This window comes from Sinocyclocheilus grahami, unplaced genomic scaffold (assembly GCF_001515645.1).
Source record: "Sinocyclocheilus grahami isolate Dianchi unplaced genomic scaffold, SAMN03320097.WGS_v1.1 scaffold2006.1, whole genome shotgun sequence".
NCBI classification, from domain to species: Eukaryota; Metazoa; Chordata; class Actinopteri; order Cypriniformes; family Cyprinidae; genus Sinocyclocheilus; species Sinocyclocheilus grahami.
The window spans coordinates 43,172-61,232 of NW_015507185.1; the positions used below are offsets into that span (position 1 = coordinate 43,172).

Consider the following 18,061-nt stretch of genomic DNA (forward strand, 5'->3'; position numbering starts at 1 on the left):
TCAAATTTCTTAGAACACTTGACCGAGCAAGCGAAAGTAATGTGTTGTTGGATCTCAGATGGACTAATGGCACTGAGCTTAGAAACAGATTTCCATTTTCAAATATGACTTGCCAGTTTCCAATAATGCACATTTTCAATGTGCTGAAGCTACCTAGTCACTCAAAAAATACTTAAAAAGGAGTGTCTAGAAGATCTGTTTGTGACTCATCACACTCTGCTAGTGGCCTTGCAAAATTTTCTGTGAATTCACAATAAGTGTTATATTTAGCCATGTGAACAAAAGTGTCAAAACACAGGATTACATTTTTGGTCTTTGTAGAACTTTTATTCAAATTGCGACAAAAGTACAATTTTGTCTGTTTTCATAAACTTGTTGACCAACAAAAGCACATTTACACAGTCTCTTACAATGACAATCACAAAACCATGAGTAAAATGAAAAAAGAAAAAAAAAAAAATAGATCCTCATTATCAGAACTACATATATAAAAGCAAAACGGGGTATTGAGATAGACGTATAAAAAAAGAAGCAGGTGTTTTCAGAAAGGACTGCATAAACCATAATGATAGATAGAGTGGGGGGTTTAAGGCGGAACTCTGAAGCAGGGCAATTGAAAACAAGCATACATACACTTTTTTTTACAACTTCAGTAAGTTCCTGAACAAATTCCTTTTTGTTCAGCGTCTGCTCAGTTCTCATCAGTAGCACAGACCGGATACGTTCAACTTCTAGGAGCTCCAAATAAGTGTTCACTGGCACATCTAGAATAGGAGGTATCTTTAGTGCGTGTGTGTTGTGTGTTACAGCAGTCGTCCTCTGCATTCTGTTGATCCACAGCAGCACAGAAGCTCCTTGCCCTCCACACTGCCAACTTCATAATTATAATCCCACGTCAGCTCCGTCCCTGCTCGGATGCGCCTGTAGAAACAGACAGGTTAATACAAAGACCGCAGCTACATTTAAATAAAGCATAGTCTATAAATATTCCAACTAATAGCTCAAACACATATATAAATAATTCTGTACTATAAACAAATCATATATGGTGTAAACCTTATATATAATATTGTAAACAAAACAAGGGCATTGGCATTAAAAAGAAAAACAACTGTCATGTAAAGACCTGATTACTTCAAAACTGAGTGGAACATGATGAAAAATTGTGCACATATGAAAACTATTAAGAGGCGTAAACACACATGAACATGATAAATATTTTCAAAAGATATTCATTTTGAGATTTGCTAAAGATTTCATTTAAGTGTTATTAAATTACTCATGTTTTTAACGATTAACTTTAAGTGAACAGTAGATGACCGTATTACACAGACACCAATATTAAATGTAAAAAATAAAATAAAATATTAATACCAGCCAATAACTAGTAGGTAAAATTATTAAATTTAAATGTACATAAAATAAAATAAAAAAATAAAACATTAATACCAGCCAATAACTGGTAGGTAGAATTATTACATTTAAAAGATTAAATTTAAATGTACAATATAAAAAAAAAAGTTATATGTTATGCTCACTTGCTAGCAAAGAAGGCCACCCAGGGGAAGCGGAGATCATGGGTATCCACAAAAACATTCTGGACGAACAGATTGGCACTGCAGCTATGCTGTGAGGGGGGAAAAAACAGTAGAACGATATAAAACTAGTTGACCAACAAAAGCACATTTACACAGTCTCTTACAATGACAATCACAAAACCATGAGTAAAATGAAAAAAGAAAAAAAAAAAATAGATCCTCATTATCAGAACTACATATATAAAAGCAAAACGGGGTATTGAGATAGACGTATAAAAAAAGAAGCAGGTGTTTTCAGAAAGGACTGCATAAACCATAATGATAGATAGAGTGGGGGGTTTAAGGCGGAACTCTGAAGCAGGGCAATTGAAAACAAGCATACATACACTTTTTTTTACAACTTCAGTAAGTTCCTGAACAAATTCCTTTTTGTTCAGCGTCTGCTCAGTTCTCATCAGTAGCACAGACCGGATACGTTCAACTTCTAGGAGCTCCAAATAAGTGTTCACTGGCACATCTAGAATAGGAGGTATCTTTAGTGCGTGTGTGTTGTGTGTTACAGCAGTCGTCCTCTGCATTCTGTTGATCCACAGCAGCACAGAAGCTCCTTGCCCTCCACACTGCCAACTTCATAATTATAATCCCACGTCAGCTCCGTCCCTGCTCGGATGCGCCTGTAGAAACAGACAGGTTAATACAAAGACCGCAGCTACATTTAAATAAAGCATAGTCTATAAATATTCCAACTAATAGCTCAAACACATATATAAATAATTCTGTACTATAAACAAATCATATATGGTGTAAACCTTATATATAATATTGTAAACAAAACAAGGGCATTGGCATTAAAAAGAAAAACAACTGTCATGTAAAGACCTGATTACTTCAAAACTGAGTGGAACATGATGAAAAATTGTGCACATATGAAAACTATTAAGAGGCGTAAACACACATGAACATGATAAATATTTTCAAAAGATATTCATTTTGAGATTTGCTAAAGATTTCATTTAAGTGTTATTAAATTACTCATGTTTTTAACGATTAACTTTAAGTGAACAGTAGATGACCGTATTACACAGACACCAATATTAAATGTAAAAAATAAAATAAAATATTAATACCAGCCAATAACTAGTAGGTAAAATTATTAAATTTAAATGTACATAAAATAAAATAAAAAAATAAAACATTAATACCAGCCAATAACTGGTAGGTAGAATTATTACATTTAAAAGATTAAATTTAAATGTACAATATAAAAAAAAAAGTTATATGTTATGCTCACTTGCTAGCAAAGAAGGCCACCCAGGGGAAGCGGAGATCATGGGTATCCACAAAAACATTCTGGACGAACAGATTGGCACTGCAGCTATGCTGTGAGGGGGGAAAAAACAGTAGAACGATATAAACACAGCAGTCGCAAACTATTACTGAATTAAAAGAATCCTACCCTGAGATCTTAGACTTATGTAAATGTCCAATGCAAGTCACTCATATCTGGGTCTGTTGTACTCACGTTGAGGTAGCGTCCGAGGTTCCCCTCCAGTTTGGCATCAATGATATAACAGGATTCCTCCCCATCATAGAACTGGCGCGTGTTTTTAGGGCCACTGTCACCCCCGCCACCTCCCTGTCCATGAGATGGGCCTGACCCGCCTCCTCCTGCACCCCCTCCCCCTGTTTTCACCATCAGACTGTGGGACTTCAAAGCAATGCCACGCGTGGACTTCACCGCCACCTGCCTCTTCACCACAGCTGAGAGAGAAAGAGATCTAACAATGTTCTGTATAATGGCTTGTTACAGGGACTTGATCAATGCAAGACTATTCAACCTTCTAATTGTGCTAATTTGGTTTTCATAGCCTTTTACTATGACAACACCTCCAGGATGAGCATCTCATTTCTAATAAAGGAGGGGGGACATAAAGGGTTAAAAAGGGGTTTCTAGTACAAGCAGATTCAGTCAGCTGACTGAAGTGTAGCAAAAGTTACACTGACATAAGGAAGTCCACTTATGTAACAGGAAAACAAGCAATTTTCCCTTTTCCTCCATCTTACCCTGAGTCTTTTTCTCCCTCTCCTTGTTGTCATCTGATCCTGAGCTTATAGTTTGCACATCATCACTGTCGGAGAGGGTCATTACTTCCTAAACAAAAGACAGAGGCAAAGATTATAATAAGAGTGCAAGATGGGAGGAAAAAATAGAGAGAGACAGATATCAGAGTGTGAGACAGATAGAAAGAGGAACAAAAAGACCGGAAAGAGAGTCATTTCATGTGAAAACTTAAAAAGGAAACAGGGTGTGTGAAAATTAAACTGACCTTCTTCTCAGTCTTCATCCCTCCCTCCACCTTGACGCTCTGATTTGCAGAAGTGGAAGACTGGTTGGTGAGCCAAGACGCCACTTTACTCTTCCCAGTCTCCTCTGGCATCGGAGGTGGCTTCCTCTCCTCACCTGTGGACACACTCAGTCCATCCTTACTGTCCTGACTCTCTACAGCCAAGACAGAGAATGATGGGAAAGTCAACTATTACTGAAATGAACGAATTAAGTTTCAGTGTACAGAGCATTTGGTTTTACAGCTGATTAATTTAAATGATACAATATATATACAAAAGTAGTTCTAACAAAAACATGTCCAAATACATTTCACCACAAAATAAAATGCAGAAAGTGAACAATATATTTAATTTAATATGTGAAATAAGATGTGATTATAACAAAAACAACAACAAATATTACTAGTAGTAATTGTTAAAAGACATTTCATCACAAAAATAAAGTAATATATTGAATAATATATGAAGTATAACAACAATAATGATGATGATAATAATAGTAAACTGTTCAAAAATGTCACCACCAAAATAAAATATTGTTTATGAAATAATATAATAATAAAACGACTATTATTAATAACTGTTCAAAACATTTACCACAAAATCAAATCAAATAAATTAAAATGATATACTGTATGAGACATTACTATTAAAGGGTCATGAAACCCCAGACTACTTTTTCTGAGATTTTAGCAGGGGTGTTTGTGTTGCACATCATAGAAGACCATGTTAGCATCCGTTCATTTTAATTGTTGGAGAAAACTGGTTAATTTTAAGCTTTTTTGTGCTATTTTCATCTTCCGGGCTTAAAATCTACATCGTGTTGATGTCACAATTTGTGACGTGGCAAAGGACAATGACGCATCGGTGTCTATTAAATGATTCATGAGACTGCATGTTCTTACAAGATGACGCTTCGCTTAATTATTCACAACAGCATGTGTTGATTTGCTTTGACATACACTTCAGACTGTGAGATCGTGCACATTACCTGAGAGAAAAGTTCATGGATCAAAGGAGAGTGTTTGTTTTTGCTTTGTAATAAGAGTTCGGCACAAACGCGATTCATTCACTTAGTGAGTGTAACCGTTTTTTCAGCTCCTTGACACAACCCATCAAAAGGCTTATATAAACACTGCAGAATAAGCCTAAAGCCTAAAGTTAGCAGAGGTGCAACAGCGCATTCATATATATATATATATATATATATATATATATATATATATATATATATATATATATATATATTTTCGATGCATAGTGCAAATGGCTGTGCAATTATCTGTTCCGCACAGTGTTTTAAAAACATTTTCTCATTTTAGAACTGTGGTGAGAACTAACCAGTGCTGAAACAGGAGGTTTCACGACCCTTTAATAATATTAGTGACTGTCATGGAAATCCTACTCGGACCTTGTCCTCGACAGGTTTTGTGACAATTTATAAATCTTCTACTCAAGCCTGCCCTCTCGTGGCCTGTCTCAGTGTTTAATCTATCAGTCTTCTCCTCACCTTCCTTTATTCCTTTGGCCTGTCTGCGGGTGGTGTAGCTCCTCCACACTGAGCTGGTGGAGTAATAGGTGTCTTTCACAAATGTGTCGTCTGAGCTGTCGCTCTCATCCTCGTTAGACTCTTCGTCTTTGTCATCATCACTGTCTTCAGATGAATCATCTTGGCCTAATAAGTGGATCAGCAATTTAAAAAAAAATCAAACCACATTCTATTTATTTTAAAGAAACGTAAGCAGGCCTTTTATTATATTTTTGCAAAATATCTCACAAAAAAAACAAATTATGGATCATGTTCATGTGATGAACTACACCTGCTAGGAGACCTGTGTGAACTTGAGAAGAACTGACTTCACACTAAATCACCTAGAGAGCAGTTAGGTAAAAGTGATTATTGCAAAGGTGTCTCTGAAAAGTTTTTTTTGACAAAAAGATTTTGACTCCCAATTACTGTATTGGTCCAATGGACATTACAAAAACTGGTGTTGTTAGTTTTTTTTCCCCATTAACATTGAGATCCCAACAGCCACTAATTTTTATAACAAGCAGAATGTGTGCATAGGTCTCTCACTTTTGCCGGTAATGCTGCTGTTACGCTCCTCCATCTTGGTGGTGGATTTACCGTGTTGAGAGGAAGCAGGTAGTTTAACCCTGCTCATGTCCACCCCGCTGCCCTCGCTGTCGGAGCAGTGGGCCTCACTCTCGTAACCTTCCTTAAAGTTCTCCACGCTCTCAATGTGGTCTAGATTGGCAAAGTATTCATCACCCATTTCCAAACCTTCTTTATCGGCAAAGTCATCTGTCAGGATTTTACCTGATAGAGAAAGAAACAATTACTATAACATATCATTACTATATAGCTATATAACTATAATATCATTACTATAACCCCCTTAAATGCCCAGTGGTGGACATCAGCGGACAATCATAATGATGAAAATTATGTCATGCAGACAGAGCATACTTTAGGCTTAAGAGGGAGAAGCTTAGGTAAGACCAAACACAGGATTGATTTTCTTTTGAATAAACTAAAGTCCAAATTACGTTCTGAGTGGGTTACCTGCATAGATACAAACAAATGAGCCCTTGGCTACGTCATCAAGGCAACGAATGCCCCAGCCCTTATTTTGGGTCTTAAAGAGTTGCAGTCGGACCTGCAAACCGTGCTGAACCAGGCGGTTAGTGCACATCTGCGGATTACAGCGGCAGCGCTTATTACATTCATATATCCTGAGAATGCAAACGAGAGGGAAAAAGAGAGACAGAACAATTAACAGGAGATGGCAGACTAAGTTAAATGGTTTCACTGTAAATCAACATGATAATGGCACTATGGAGGGTTGGTTATATATCACAGACCCTGTAGGGAGACACTCTTCCAGTCTCTTGTGATGGTATCCAGCGTTGGGGTTGATCTGCCCACCTGGGGCACATCCTGTAGCCTGCAGAGTCAGCTGATGACACGAACACTTGGATCTATAAACAAACAAAATGTACAGAACAAAGGACAATAGGTTTTTAGAAATATTCATATTTATTTTAATTTCATATGGTTTGAAAAACGTATCCAATTATTAGGAAATATTTGTGATGTAACAATAAAGTAATAACATTCTCCTTTTACCTACATGTGAGTGTACACTATTATTTTCATTACATGAAGTTGCATACTTTACAATCTGAACTAATCTTGACATAAAAATGATTTGATGAAAATGATCTAATATTGAGATTTGTTGACCTTTACACTCGATGGGCTGCAGGGGTCCTTTCTATATAATTTTTTGTTTCTGTTTTTTCTTCTTCTGCATGTTAGTAACTTAAAATGATAATTAAAATTAACATTCTTAATAAAAGTCTGTAATTTTTCTGGAAGATCCTGTTATGACATTTTTATTAAAAATTACAACGTCAAAAAAGGCACATGGATGAATCATTCACAATAAGATTAAACAAAGACTATAGAATACCCTTCTTAAAGAGACTTTGGATTAAAATATATATGCCAAACTAGAGCTGCATGATTCTGGAAAAAGTGAGAATCATGTTTGTTTTTTTCCGTTTCAAATAGAGATCACGATTCTGAACTAAGCAAAATAATGTGTAATTTACTAAATGCTGATCAAATGTTAATTGCTGCAGTCTACTAAATTTTTTTTAAAATAATTTTAATGAATTATTTAAAAAAAAAAAAAAGCATTTCTTTGAATGAATGATTCAATGACTTGCTCATAAATACTTCACTTGTTTCATTACTGAATGAATCAGCATTTTTGAACAAATCTCTTGAATGACTGATTTAATTACAAATACATTTTTAACAGTCACTTGTCACCACCTAGTTGTGAATAAATATAATCAAAAACTGTATTTGAAGCACCAATTACTTTCAAAATATGATTTGCTCTATTTTATTCACTACCATAGATATCAGTATCTTTTATTCCAGTACTTCTGTGATAATATGAATGATTGTAAGACAGAAATAATACTGTGTGGTTAAAAAGACCGTTTGTGAAGCTGTTTTGTACCTAAACATGATAACTGCTCTCTCTGTCAGCGGCAGCTCGAGCACAGATTTGAATGTTCCGGTATGACTTTGTCAAAGATTTAATAGACACAGACAAATCGTTGTCATTTAGAAATACGACCGTGTGGGTTTTGAATCGAGATTGCGATCTTTAAACAAACAATGAATTGTGCATCTCTATGCTAAACTACTTTTTATTTTCTTTATTTTAAAGAAGCTTTTTTCTTTATCCTGACATTTTTGACTTTGTTGAAAGCCAATCAATGATACTAACTTGTCTCTGCAGCCGTCAGTGCAGTCACAGCCCACCAGGAAGTCTGGGCTGGTGTTAATAAACACTCCATCTTCTGGGATCCTCTCTTTACTGTAGGCCACACTGGGCGGAGGAGTGTTGTCGATCTCATTCACACAGGACAAGGGAATGTCTTCACGACCGCCTGTGATGTCCCGGATGAAGTAGAATGGCCTCTGGGGTTGGAATCGACGGTCCACCAGCACATAGGGGTCCAGACAGAACATCTCCAAGAAGATGAAGTCACAGTGTGTCTGGAAGAGGTAGCGCTGGATTTCTGCCATATTTCTCAGACTCAAGCCACACGGGGACTTGTAGATGACATGGAATGACATCTGAGTGAGAGAGAAAGAGGGTAAATATAAATTAGTATGTGTATTAGTACCGAATAAACCACTGAAAAACACTTTACAGTTGAGTGATAGTTTCTAATTCGGGCAAATTTCACCGGCAAAAGGCCCAACCAAGCAGCTTTTTGTTCGTCAGTGTGAACAACTTGAACCTGATGTAAAATCTCCATGGGGAAATTGTTTACTCAAAAATTCAATCACACAGATTCCTTTAGACTGGATTTTGAACACACAATTTTGCCGAATAGCAGTAAATGTGAAGTTGTGAATAAATATAATCAAAAACTGTATTTGAAGCACCAATTACTTTCAAAATATGATTTGCTCTATTTTATTCACTACCATAGATATCAGTATCTTTTATTCCAGTACTTCTGTGATAATATGAATGATTGTAAGACAGAAATAATACTGTGTTGCAGTCTACTAAATTTTTTTTAAAATAATTTTAATGAATTATTTAAAAAAAAAAAAAAGCATTTCTTTGAATGAATGATTCAATGATTTGCTCATAAATACTTCACTTGTTTCATTACTGAATGAATCAGCATTTTTGAACAAATCTCTTGAATGACTGATTTAATTACAAATACATTTTTAACAGTCACTTGTCACCACCTCGTTGTGAATAAATATAATCAAAAACTGTATTTGAAGCACCAATTACTTTCAAAATATGATTTGCTCTATTTTATTCACTACCATAGATATTAGTATAATGTCTTCTGTGATAATATGAATGATTGTAAGACAGAAATAATACTGTGTGGTTAAAATGGTTGTTTGTGAAGCGGTTTTGTACCTAAACATGATAACTGCTCTCTCTGTCAGCGGCAGCTCGAGCACAGATTTGAATGTTCCGGTATGACTTTGTCAAAGATTTAATAGACACAGACAAATCGTTGTCATTTAGAAATACGACCGTGTGGGTTTTGAATCGAGATTGCGATCTTTAAACAAACAATGAATTGTGCATCTCTATGCTAAACTACTTTTTATTTTCTTTATTTTAAAGAAGCTTTTTTCTTTATCCTGACATTTTTGACTTTGTTGAAAGCCAATCAATGATACTAACTTGTCTCTGCAGCCGTCAGTGCAGTCACAGCCCACCAGGAAGTCTGGGCTGGTGTTAATAAACACTCCATCTTCTGGGATCCTCTCTTTACTGTAGGCCACACTGGGCGGAGGAGTGTTGTCGATCTCATTCACACAGGACAAGGGAATGTCTTCACGACCGCCTGTGATGTCCCGGATGAAGTAGAATGGCCTCTGGGGTTGGAATCGACGGTCCACCAGCACATAGGGGTCCAGACAGAACATCTCCAAGAAGATGAAGTCACAGTGTGTCTGGAAGAGGTAGCGCTGGATTTCTGCCATATTTCTCAGACTCAAGCCACACGGGGACTTGTAGATGACATGGAATGACATCTGAGTGAGAGAGAAAGAGGGTAAATATAAATTAGTATGTGTATTAGTACCGAATAAACCACTGAAAAACACTTTACAGTTGAGTGATAGTTTCTAATTCGGGCAAATTTCACCGGCAAAAGGCCCAACCAAGCAGCTTTTTGTTCGTCAGTGTGAACAACTTGAACCTGATGTAAAATCTCCATGGGGAAATTGTTTACTCAAAAATTCAATCACACAGATTCCTTTAGACTGGATTTTGAACACACAATTTTGCCGAATAGCAGTAAATGTGACTACAACCTTAAGACACACAAACCTTGCGGTTAAGGCGTCTGCGGCCAGTCATGCGGCGAAACTCATAGAGCAATGGAGTAAGAAGTGGGTTGCGTCCTCGATGCAGGTTGGGGCGGGTGGGCCGAATGCGCTTTAGACAGTCTGGAGTGCAGTTGTGTGTAAGGTAGAAAAGTCTGTCATTCGGAGCCTGGTACGATGGCTCCTGAGGAATACGCTCACTTGTGTAGGTTGACACAGTTGTCTGCAAAGTATGTGGGACTGGTGTGATTGGCGTCAACATATGCACAGGTCCAGACTGCAGAAGAAAGAGCCTGCAGAGTAAGAGAACAAGACGTTTGCCTTAATCACAATACAAAAACTTTGACTTTCATTTTGGATTACTGATGGTTGAGCAGGCAGTCTTCACTGTTGGATAACACAATGAGGACACATGTATTTCTGAATAATATGATTTGAATTTAATGATTGGTATAACAAATGTGTTGGGCCACTTGGTCAGACCACCTGAGATACTAATACCAAGCGTAAATGCTGAAAGAGAGGTAAAGCAACAAATAATGTGGCATATACAGTGTTTAGTAGATATATAGATCACAGCAGTGACAAGTACCAAGTGATTGGGTGTCACACTAACCTGGAGGAATTAGTTTGGTGAACAGCGCCGATCAGTGCTTTGGGCTGGAGGTCAGAGGTCACGACCTGACGAGGCTGCAGTGCAACCTGACCAGTGCTCTTTTTAGCCATTTGACTCTTTAAACTAGGACTCCTGAAATGGAAGAGAAAGAGATAAACATGGTATAACCATTGACCAGGATCAATAAATTAAATATTTTGAAAGAACAATAGCTCATTAAGCACTCACTCTGTGCGGGAAGGCTGTGGGGGTCCGGGAGCCACTGGACGAACTGGTGGGATCTGTGGGGCTACAGGCCGACTGGAAGCAGAAGCACTGTTGTCACTAGTGTACTGCACTACAGGTCCCTTTGTCCTCAATGCTCCTAAAAGCACATACACAGTTTTAGTAAGATGAGAATTGGACAAACCAGCTCATTCTTAAAAGGCCAGTTGTACTAAGAAATGTGTGCATAGGGCTGGGCGAAAATGTATCAAAATATAATGTTTCATATCATTTGATATCGATAATTACTGATTTTTAAAAAAATATTTTTTAAAACAGAGCAATAGAAAAAAAAAATGTAAATACAATTCAAACAAATATCTCCTTTCTTATGTTTTATATGCAGATTAAATAAGTGTTAAGAAAACTTTTGGCTTGTCTCCTGAGGCCACAGGAGGGTGCAATGAGCAATGTTTATTCAATGCAATGAAATAAAGACTGTCTATAAAAAAAACGTGCATAACGTCTAAATTAACATATAAATCAAATATAATTTCGCAAATTGCATAAGCAATTATGAACAAAACAGCATCATGTATTGAGACAGAGTGAAATGGAATAAACCCCCACAAATTCGAGACATGTTTTCTAAAAGCTAAACTAACTTTCTATAATGTTACATCTCGTTTGTGAGACGCAAGTTAAACAGTCATAGTGTGAATGTTTTGGTTTCGGTTTTAACCTAATCAAGATCTTCTCCACAGTGAGCTTCTGTATTTCTCTAATATTTTGAATGAAAAACGCAATAAAACATTAAAATGCAGCGACACTTACATCATCGCATCTCGTGCACCACTAAGACTCCTTGACACACACCTAACATTTGACTGCACCGTTTTTGCATTCAAATGCAAATTTGTATTTTAAATTCGACTAATATTCATTCTTTTATTTCACAATCTCCTCATTAAGGCAGGCACAGCGCTCATTTCAGCATGTGTTTGTGTGTTCTGTCTGCTTGTCACTCATAGAATTAAATAAAACCAGCATGAAACTATCGTGCGCTATATCGAAAAATGTTTTCTATCGTTATCGATGAAGGTGCACTATCGATAAATACTGATACCGTTTTATCGCCCAGACCTATGTGCGCATAAAATTTAACATAAAAATATACAAATTAGGCATAAAATATAAAGGACAAACACATAGCAATCTGTTACCCATATTTGGCCGCTGTCTTTGTTGACCAGCCATTTTCTTCTCTTGACTGTTAGCTGTGTTCATTTTCAGATTAAACATAGGTTCTAGTCTGGTTGAGCCACGATAAATCCACTCACTCCGCTTATCATCCTGCAACATTGAATAAACAATATTGTTCATGTTCAAATGTCATTTAACACACAGCAACTCTGCATATGAACATGATTGTTGAAGGATGATCCAAGAAATCAAGCAACAAATGCATTTAAAAATCTTTAACTATAACACTTCTAGCTATACGTGCTGCTGAGCTGACCAGAAAAAGCATTTTGACAAGGCTGCCATCCACTTCTTCCACACGGCTTTTCCACCACGTTCCCTCCCATTCCGTCTTTATGATTTGTCCTGGCTTCAGCAGCACCATGGGTCTGTTGGGATACGACGTGATGTACTCCTCAATGAAATCTTTGCATGATGCATCCTCAATATCATCCCAGCTCTTTTTTACTGAACACAGATTGAGTAAGGGAGACAAAAATAGAGACAGATCCATTGTAATGAATTATTAAGCGTAATTACTATTAAAGGTGATTCAATTAAAAATCGAATCACTTAAAAAGATCAGCAGTGTTTAATATTACATTAAAAGAGAGAAGGCAAAAACAGAAATTGCTGGAAACTAAAAAAAAAAAACGGTTAAAAAAGTTTCTTACATGGTCTGCAGATTGGGTACAGCTCAGGCAGGCCCACATATGAGGCATAACCATCATCAAAAAAGATCAGAAACCTGCAAAAACATTCAACCAGTAATCAATGCATTCTATCCTTCCATACTGTCCCAAGATCTTCTGTTCATCTCACCTCATACGATTCTTGCTGTTTGGCATCTCAGCAACTACACCTGCATAGAGCCAGACTTGATTGCCATCCTTGTACCTGGCGACAACACGGGCACCAACAAACAGTCTCTCCAGTGTTGGGTGGTAATCAAATGCCACGTGGTTCCCAGAGAGAAGACTCTTCCCTTTATTCTCAAACTTCACCTTGTACTTTAAATTGTTCCCTGTGAAATTATGGTATCAAAAGAATGAATCAAGCTTTTTGATAAAATTTTGTTCTTCACATACACACACACACAGCAGGATGAAATGTACAGTACCATCCCAGAGAAGGATTATTCAATACAGGTAATAAACTGCATGCACTTACCCACTTGTTTGATGGCAACAAGTGTTCCACGATGCCACGTCTTGGTTCGTTTTTTACCCAAAAGTGTCATGTTGATCTTGATAGTATCCTGTTTTAAATTAGGGTTTGGTTGAGTGGGCGCGTTCCTTGGGCCTGACGACATAAACACTGCTGGAACAGCCAGAGCACCATGGGATTGTGCGGGAGGGGCCACTGCTTTAGCTGGTGTAATACTCGATTGGGCCGTTCTGTTGACAGATTGGGCCAGGTTCTGCACCTGCTGAGATGTTCTTTGAAGAGCAGCTGAAGCCTCCTTAAACTTTAAATACAATACAGACAACAGTACAGCATTAAGGTGTGGTCACATTAGTGAAATTGTGGCAAAAAGGTCCATTGTAAATGACATGGTCTTTTGGCAATTATGAAGCAAGCTCACACAGAAACCAATTTCAAACCAAGTAGCTTTCTGTTAGTCAACATGGCAAATTTGACCTTGATGTAAAATCTGTGTGGGGAAATCTTTCACTGTCATGGGAAATTCCTGGACTTCTATTGAAATGACTGGATTCGTCCACAAAAAATTGCTAAACAAGGTTAAACTTCACTGCATCTTTAGAGTGGTTTGTCAAGTGATACAAATGACACACTTCTCTTACCGCTGAGTCCTTGGCTGGAGTGACAACTTTCTTGGGAGGAACCACTGTGAAGAAAGTCGCGCTGTTACTGTACATATTTTACATCAATAAAATGAAATGACTAAATAAATAAAATATAGCATCTAATATACCACATCCCACAGCAATGACATCGTCGTCATCATCATCATCAATCTCAATGACCTCAGAAGGGTTTGCTCCGCCTCCTCCCTCATCCTCCGAGCTGCTCTCACGATACACTAGACCCATATTACTGTAAACTTCCTTCACCAGAGCTTCACACTGAACCACAGACCTTTGAAAAGACAGATTTATGTACTTCTTCCTCTGGAATTAAGAAATATTACATTTTTATCTCATAAAATGCTGGCTTTTGGATAATCAATCACGTTGTCACAACCTGAAGTAGTGGCTTGTTCACATCAATGTTCTACTAATTGTAGTCATAAGTACTTTAAAGAATACAGCTATTGACGGAGTAGAATCTTACACTCGCTGAACTTGTGTTGTATTTTTTTTGGCAGGGGCTATTTGCTAAGTGAAAATAGCAATGTGTTCCATTCACACAAAGTGAAAATAGCAGTATTTTTAGCGATATGCTATTTACACAGTGCAAATAGCCATAGATTCTATTTACACCACGTTAAAATAGCAGGATTATACTTATTGCAAATAGTGGTAATTCCTCAGTATTGTAGTACGTTATAAAAGAGAACGCAGTAATAACGTATTGAACTTAAATTATAATTTTAATTCAAATTATTAAATGGATGCCACCTTTTTAGGACAATAAAGCCCTCCCTACACCTACCCTAACCTTACCCCATACTTTATTTTCAACTTTCAGATTATTTCCTCAATTTTTATTGAAAAAAATTGCCATTCCCATGTGATATGAGCTTTGAAAACGGAGAAAAAAAACATTTCACGAAAGGCGGATTCGAACCCAGGTCGACTTGTCTCAAAAAGCACACACTTAACCATCTACACCACTGAAACTGGTGCTAAACATCCGTCTTTTGTAGTGTTGATTATCCCAATCACACGTTGGTGGGCGGAGTTACTGTAAATAGTTTCTGCCAATGCAACAAGGCGGGCTATTAGCACTTAGTGTAAATATACACTCCGATTTTGTTTAGCATATCAGTTGCAGAAGTTGTTTATCATATGATATGAAGAATATGTATATTGCATTAAGGGTTGAATATTTCTCAAGAAACAGTTTGGCAGGTTTGACTGAAATCTCTTCACCTTTAGCTGTGATGATCTAAATGCATCATCTCTCACACTTTAAACTTACTCTGAAGCATTAGAGCAAAGAGCATCCATATTAGTAACCTCCTTTTCCCTCTGCTCAACCCATTCCTGCAGCTGCTCCAGCTGAGCTTTCCTCTGCTGCACGGCTTCGCTGCTGTCCACCTGCTCCTCGATCCACTTGCGCAGCTCGTCCAAAGACACTCCTAACTCCTCCTCCAACTCTGGATCCAACTCCATCTCCATCCCTGAGGCCAAACTGGCATCCACCTCTATAACTTTGAAAGAAAGGGAAGACAGTGTTAACATGTCACAGCAGGAATCACAAAACAATGTTTGAAAAGATGTATTCTGTAGTTCAACTGGTAGACAGCTACATTTCCCCATCAACTGTGGATCAGTCCTGTATATTGGTGGGTTTCCTTGCGCAAACTGCTCTATGCAGGACCTTCCACAACATTTTGACGATAAAGTCCTGTAACGGTCAGAAATTTAACTTGGCTATTCCAAAAAAATTACTTCTTTGCCACAGGATCTACTTTCAGTTGAGAGTTAAAGGGTAAGTTTGCTATTTTCAGCCAGCTTTGTATTATTACAATGTCGGTAGTAACACATTTTGTATTTTTTCCCCCGTTTCCTGCACCAAGATGTTAGGAAAAGTCCATCTGGATGACATATAATTAATCATCTGACAGAGTTTTGACAACTCCAGGGATTTTTTTGAAAACTACAGAATGTACTTCTACATTTGTTTCACACCTAGTGCATTATGGGTTTCCTACTTTTTTGCTCCAGACCTATTTTTTTTTGTTATCTCTATTCGAGCAGCACCGATTTTTTTTCAATTGCACAAACAACCAACTATTTATTTATTACAAAATTTAAATGAAGATACCTTTAAAGAAAAATTACAGACCATTCTATAGTTAACAAACTTCCTAGGGTGACTGGTCAAATCAAGACATTGTAAGGTTGCAATGCCACAAAATAGAAAAAAACAAGACTGTATTATGTCTGCTGACACAAAGTATACAGTTGTAGTTAGTGCAAATGCATTTATACTACTTCTGAGCAGCATTAAACAATTTAATTAAATGCTAGTTCAGAAGCTTTTCTGACTGAGCCACCTTTGCAGTGCAAGTTTGGAACCAGTCTCATATTATCTATATGATTGAAAGTGCAATATAGAACTCCAGCAACATCAAATACAATGTTGCAAATATACATCAAGGGCAAAGTAACATTTCTGTAAACATTTAAATGACTTCGTTTGAGATATGTAAACAACCTGTCTTCTGATCATGTAGATGGCTGTAAATGGCACGTTAACTAACATTCAGCTGATTAGGAGAAAAGCTGTATTCATATTAATAACACATGAAAATGGTCGCTATGTGTAACAACACTTCATCAACCACAATTCCTGCAAGTCAAGACCCCTAAACGGCGCGCAACACACGGATGAGAGGGCTAAACAAAACATTGTGTCCATTTCTGTTCGAAAACCGTAAATATACACGCCACGCTTTAGCCGTCTTAAAAAGTTAATATATGAACATATAAACAAAAGATCTGTAAAATACAGAATCGAGTGAGCTTTATTCAATTGTGTTGATGCTAACTGGGCTAGCTTACCCTTCCTAGCGTGTGTATCCCTCCAGCTCTTTTGCGGATTTACTCTTTTCGCCGTGCATTAACTTAAATGAACAGAAAACCAACAATAGGATGTTTAAAGCTTTTTTTCTATTCCAGAGGCATTTTAGTATAATTTTATTTGAACATACATTTTCCGGTCATCGCACACCGCGCAATGAGCCTCAATGAACGCGTTTGGCCGATGACGATTCTTCGAGCTGACCAATCGGCTTTTGCGTGACGAGTGAGTGGCAGTTGAAGTGAGCAATTGGATGCAAGGCAAAAAACTTGAGCACGCCCCCACGATGCCCTGCCTGCCCTGCAGGACTACACTGCACAGCACAAAGTGAATCAAACACAATTTAGCTCCATAGAAGCAATCATTACAACTAAAGTATCTATGAAAACAATTTATTGAAATACTGACCATACTAACCATTAACTGACAGCTTAGTATTAATGAATACTTTTTTTCAGATAAAAAGAGGTGTTAGGCCCATAGCCACAACCAATGCAACTGTACACATATTATTACTTAAACAAGGATTTCATTGTTGACTTTTTATGATGAATCCTTTTGTTATATAAAGGTCACATTAAAACTATCCTGCATGTTTTTTTTAAATAATTTATGTTAAAGGTGCATTTCGGTATTTTTCTCACATTAAAATATTTTACACATAAACAAATTAATAATGTGTGGAAAAATGTGCGCTTTCACAGATTTCACATGAGATTAATATAGACTCTATTTACTGGCCTAACATAATTGTTTATTCGTTAACTGCAGCATCTTGTGATCTATATATAGAGTGGTTTACTTTGCTTAGTTAAAAATGCAACATTCCATGTAACAAAGAAAATGATCTCAGTGAAAACAAAGGTAGCCTACACGTGGAAGGAGAGGAAGTTAGGAAAAATATTGGTACATAATAACATGAATAGTAATGCAAATGTAGTAGCAATGGTTGACTTTTGGACTACATGAATGTTTGAACGGCGCCTCTACCAATTATCGACC

At 37.1% G+C, this 18,061-nt stretch overlaps 1 protein-coding gene across 4 annotated transcripts; it reads right to left on the minus strand.

Moving 5' to 3' along the window:
* Positions 1 to 1,680: 1,680 nt before the first annotated feature.
* setdb1b (SET domain bifurcated histone lysine methyltransferase 1b) lies at positions 1,681 to 17,241 on the minus strand. 4 transcript variants are annotated; one of them, XM_016260126.1, is made up of 23 exons: positions 17,190 to 17,241; positions 17,041 to 17,102; positions 15,452 to 15,683; positions 14,283 to 14,446; positions 14,152 to 14,195; positions 13,517 to 13,814; positions 13,169 to 13,370; positions 13,021 to 13,094; positions 12,624 to 12,814; positions 12,328 to 12,457; positions 11,129 to 11,264; positions 10,901 to 11,032; positions 10,289 to 10,577; positions 9,638 to 9,990; positions 6,750 to 6,866; positions 6,451 to 6,620; positions 5,962 to 6,204; positions 5,395 to 5,559; positions 3,866 to 4,038; positions 3,603 to 3,690; positions 3,061 to 3,299; positions 2,830 to 2,918; positions 1,681 to 2,212 (listed from the first exon to the last, which is right to left on the minus strand). In XM_016260126.1, the coding sequence occupies exons 3-23, from the start codon at positions 15,649 to 15,651 to the stop codon at positions 2,095 to 2,097; spliced, it is 3,615 nt and encodes a 1,204-aa protein (XP_016115612.1). In that variant the 5' UTR covers positions 15,652 to 15,683; positions 17,041 to 17,102; positions 17,190 to 17,241; the 3' UTR covers positions 1,681 to 2,094. The 4 variants fall into 4 exon arrangements, with proteins under 4 accessions (XP_016115612.1, XP_016115613.1, XP_016115614.1 ...); XM_016260127.1 differs by having other exon boundaries at positions 15,452 to 15,677; positions 17,041 to 17,236; XM_016260128.1 differs by having other exon boundaries at positions 6,013 to 6,204; positions 17,041 to 17,236.
* Positions 17,242 to 18,061: the final 820 nt, after the last annotated feature.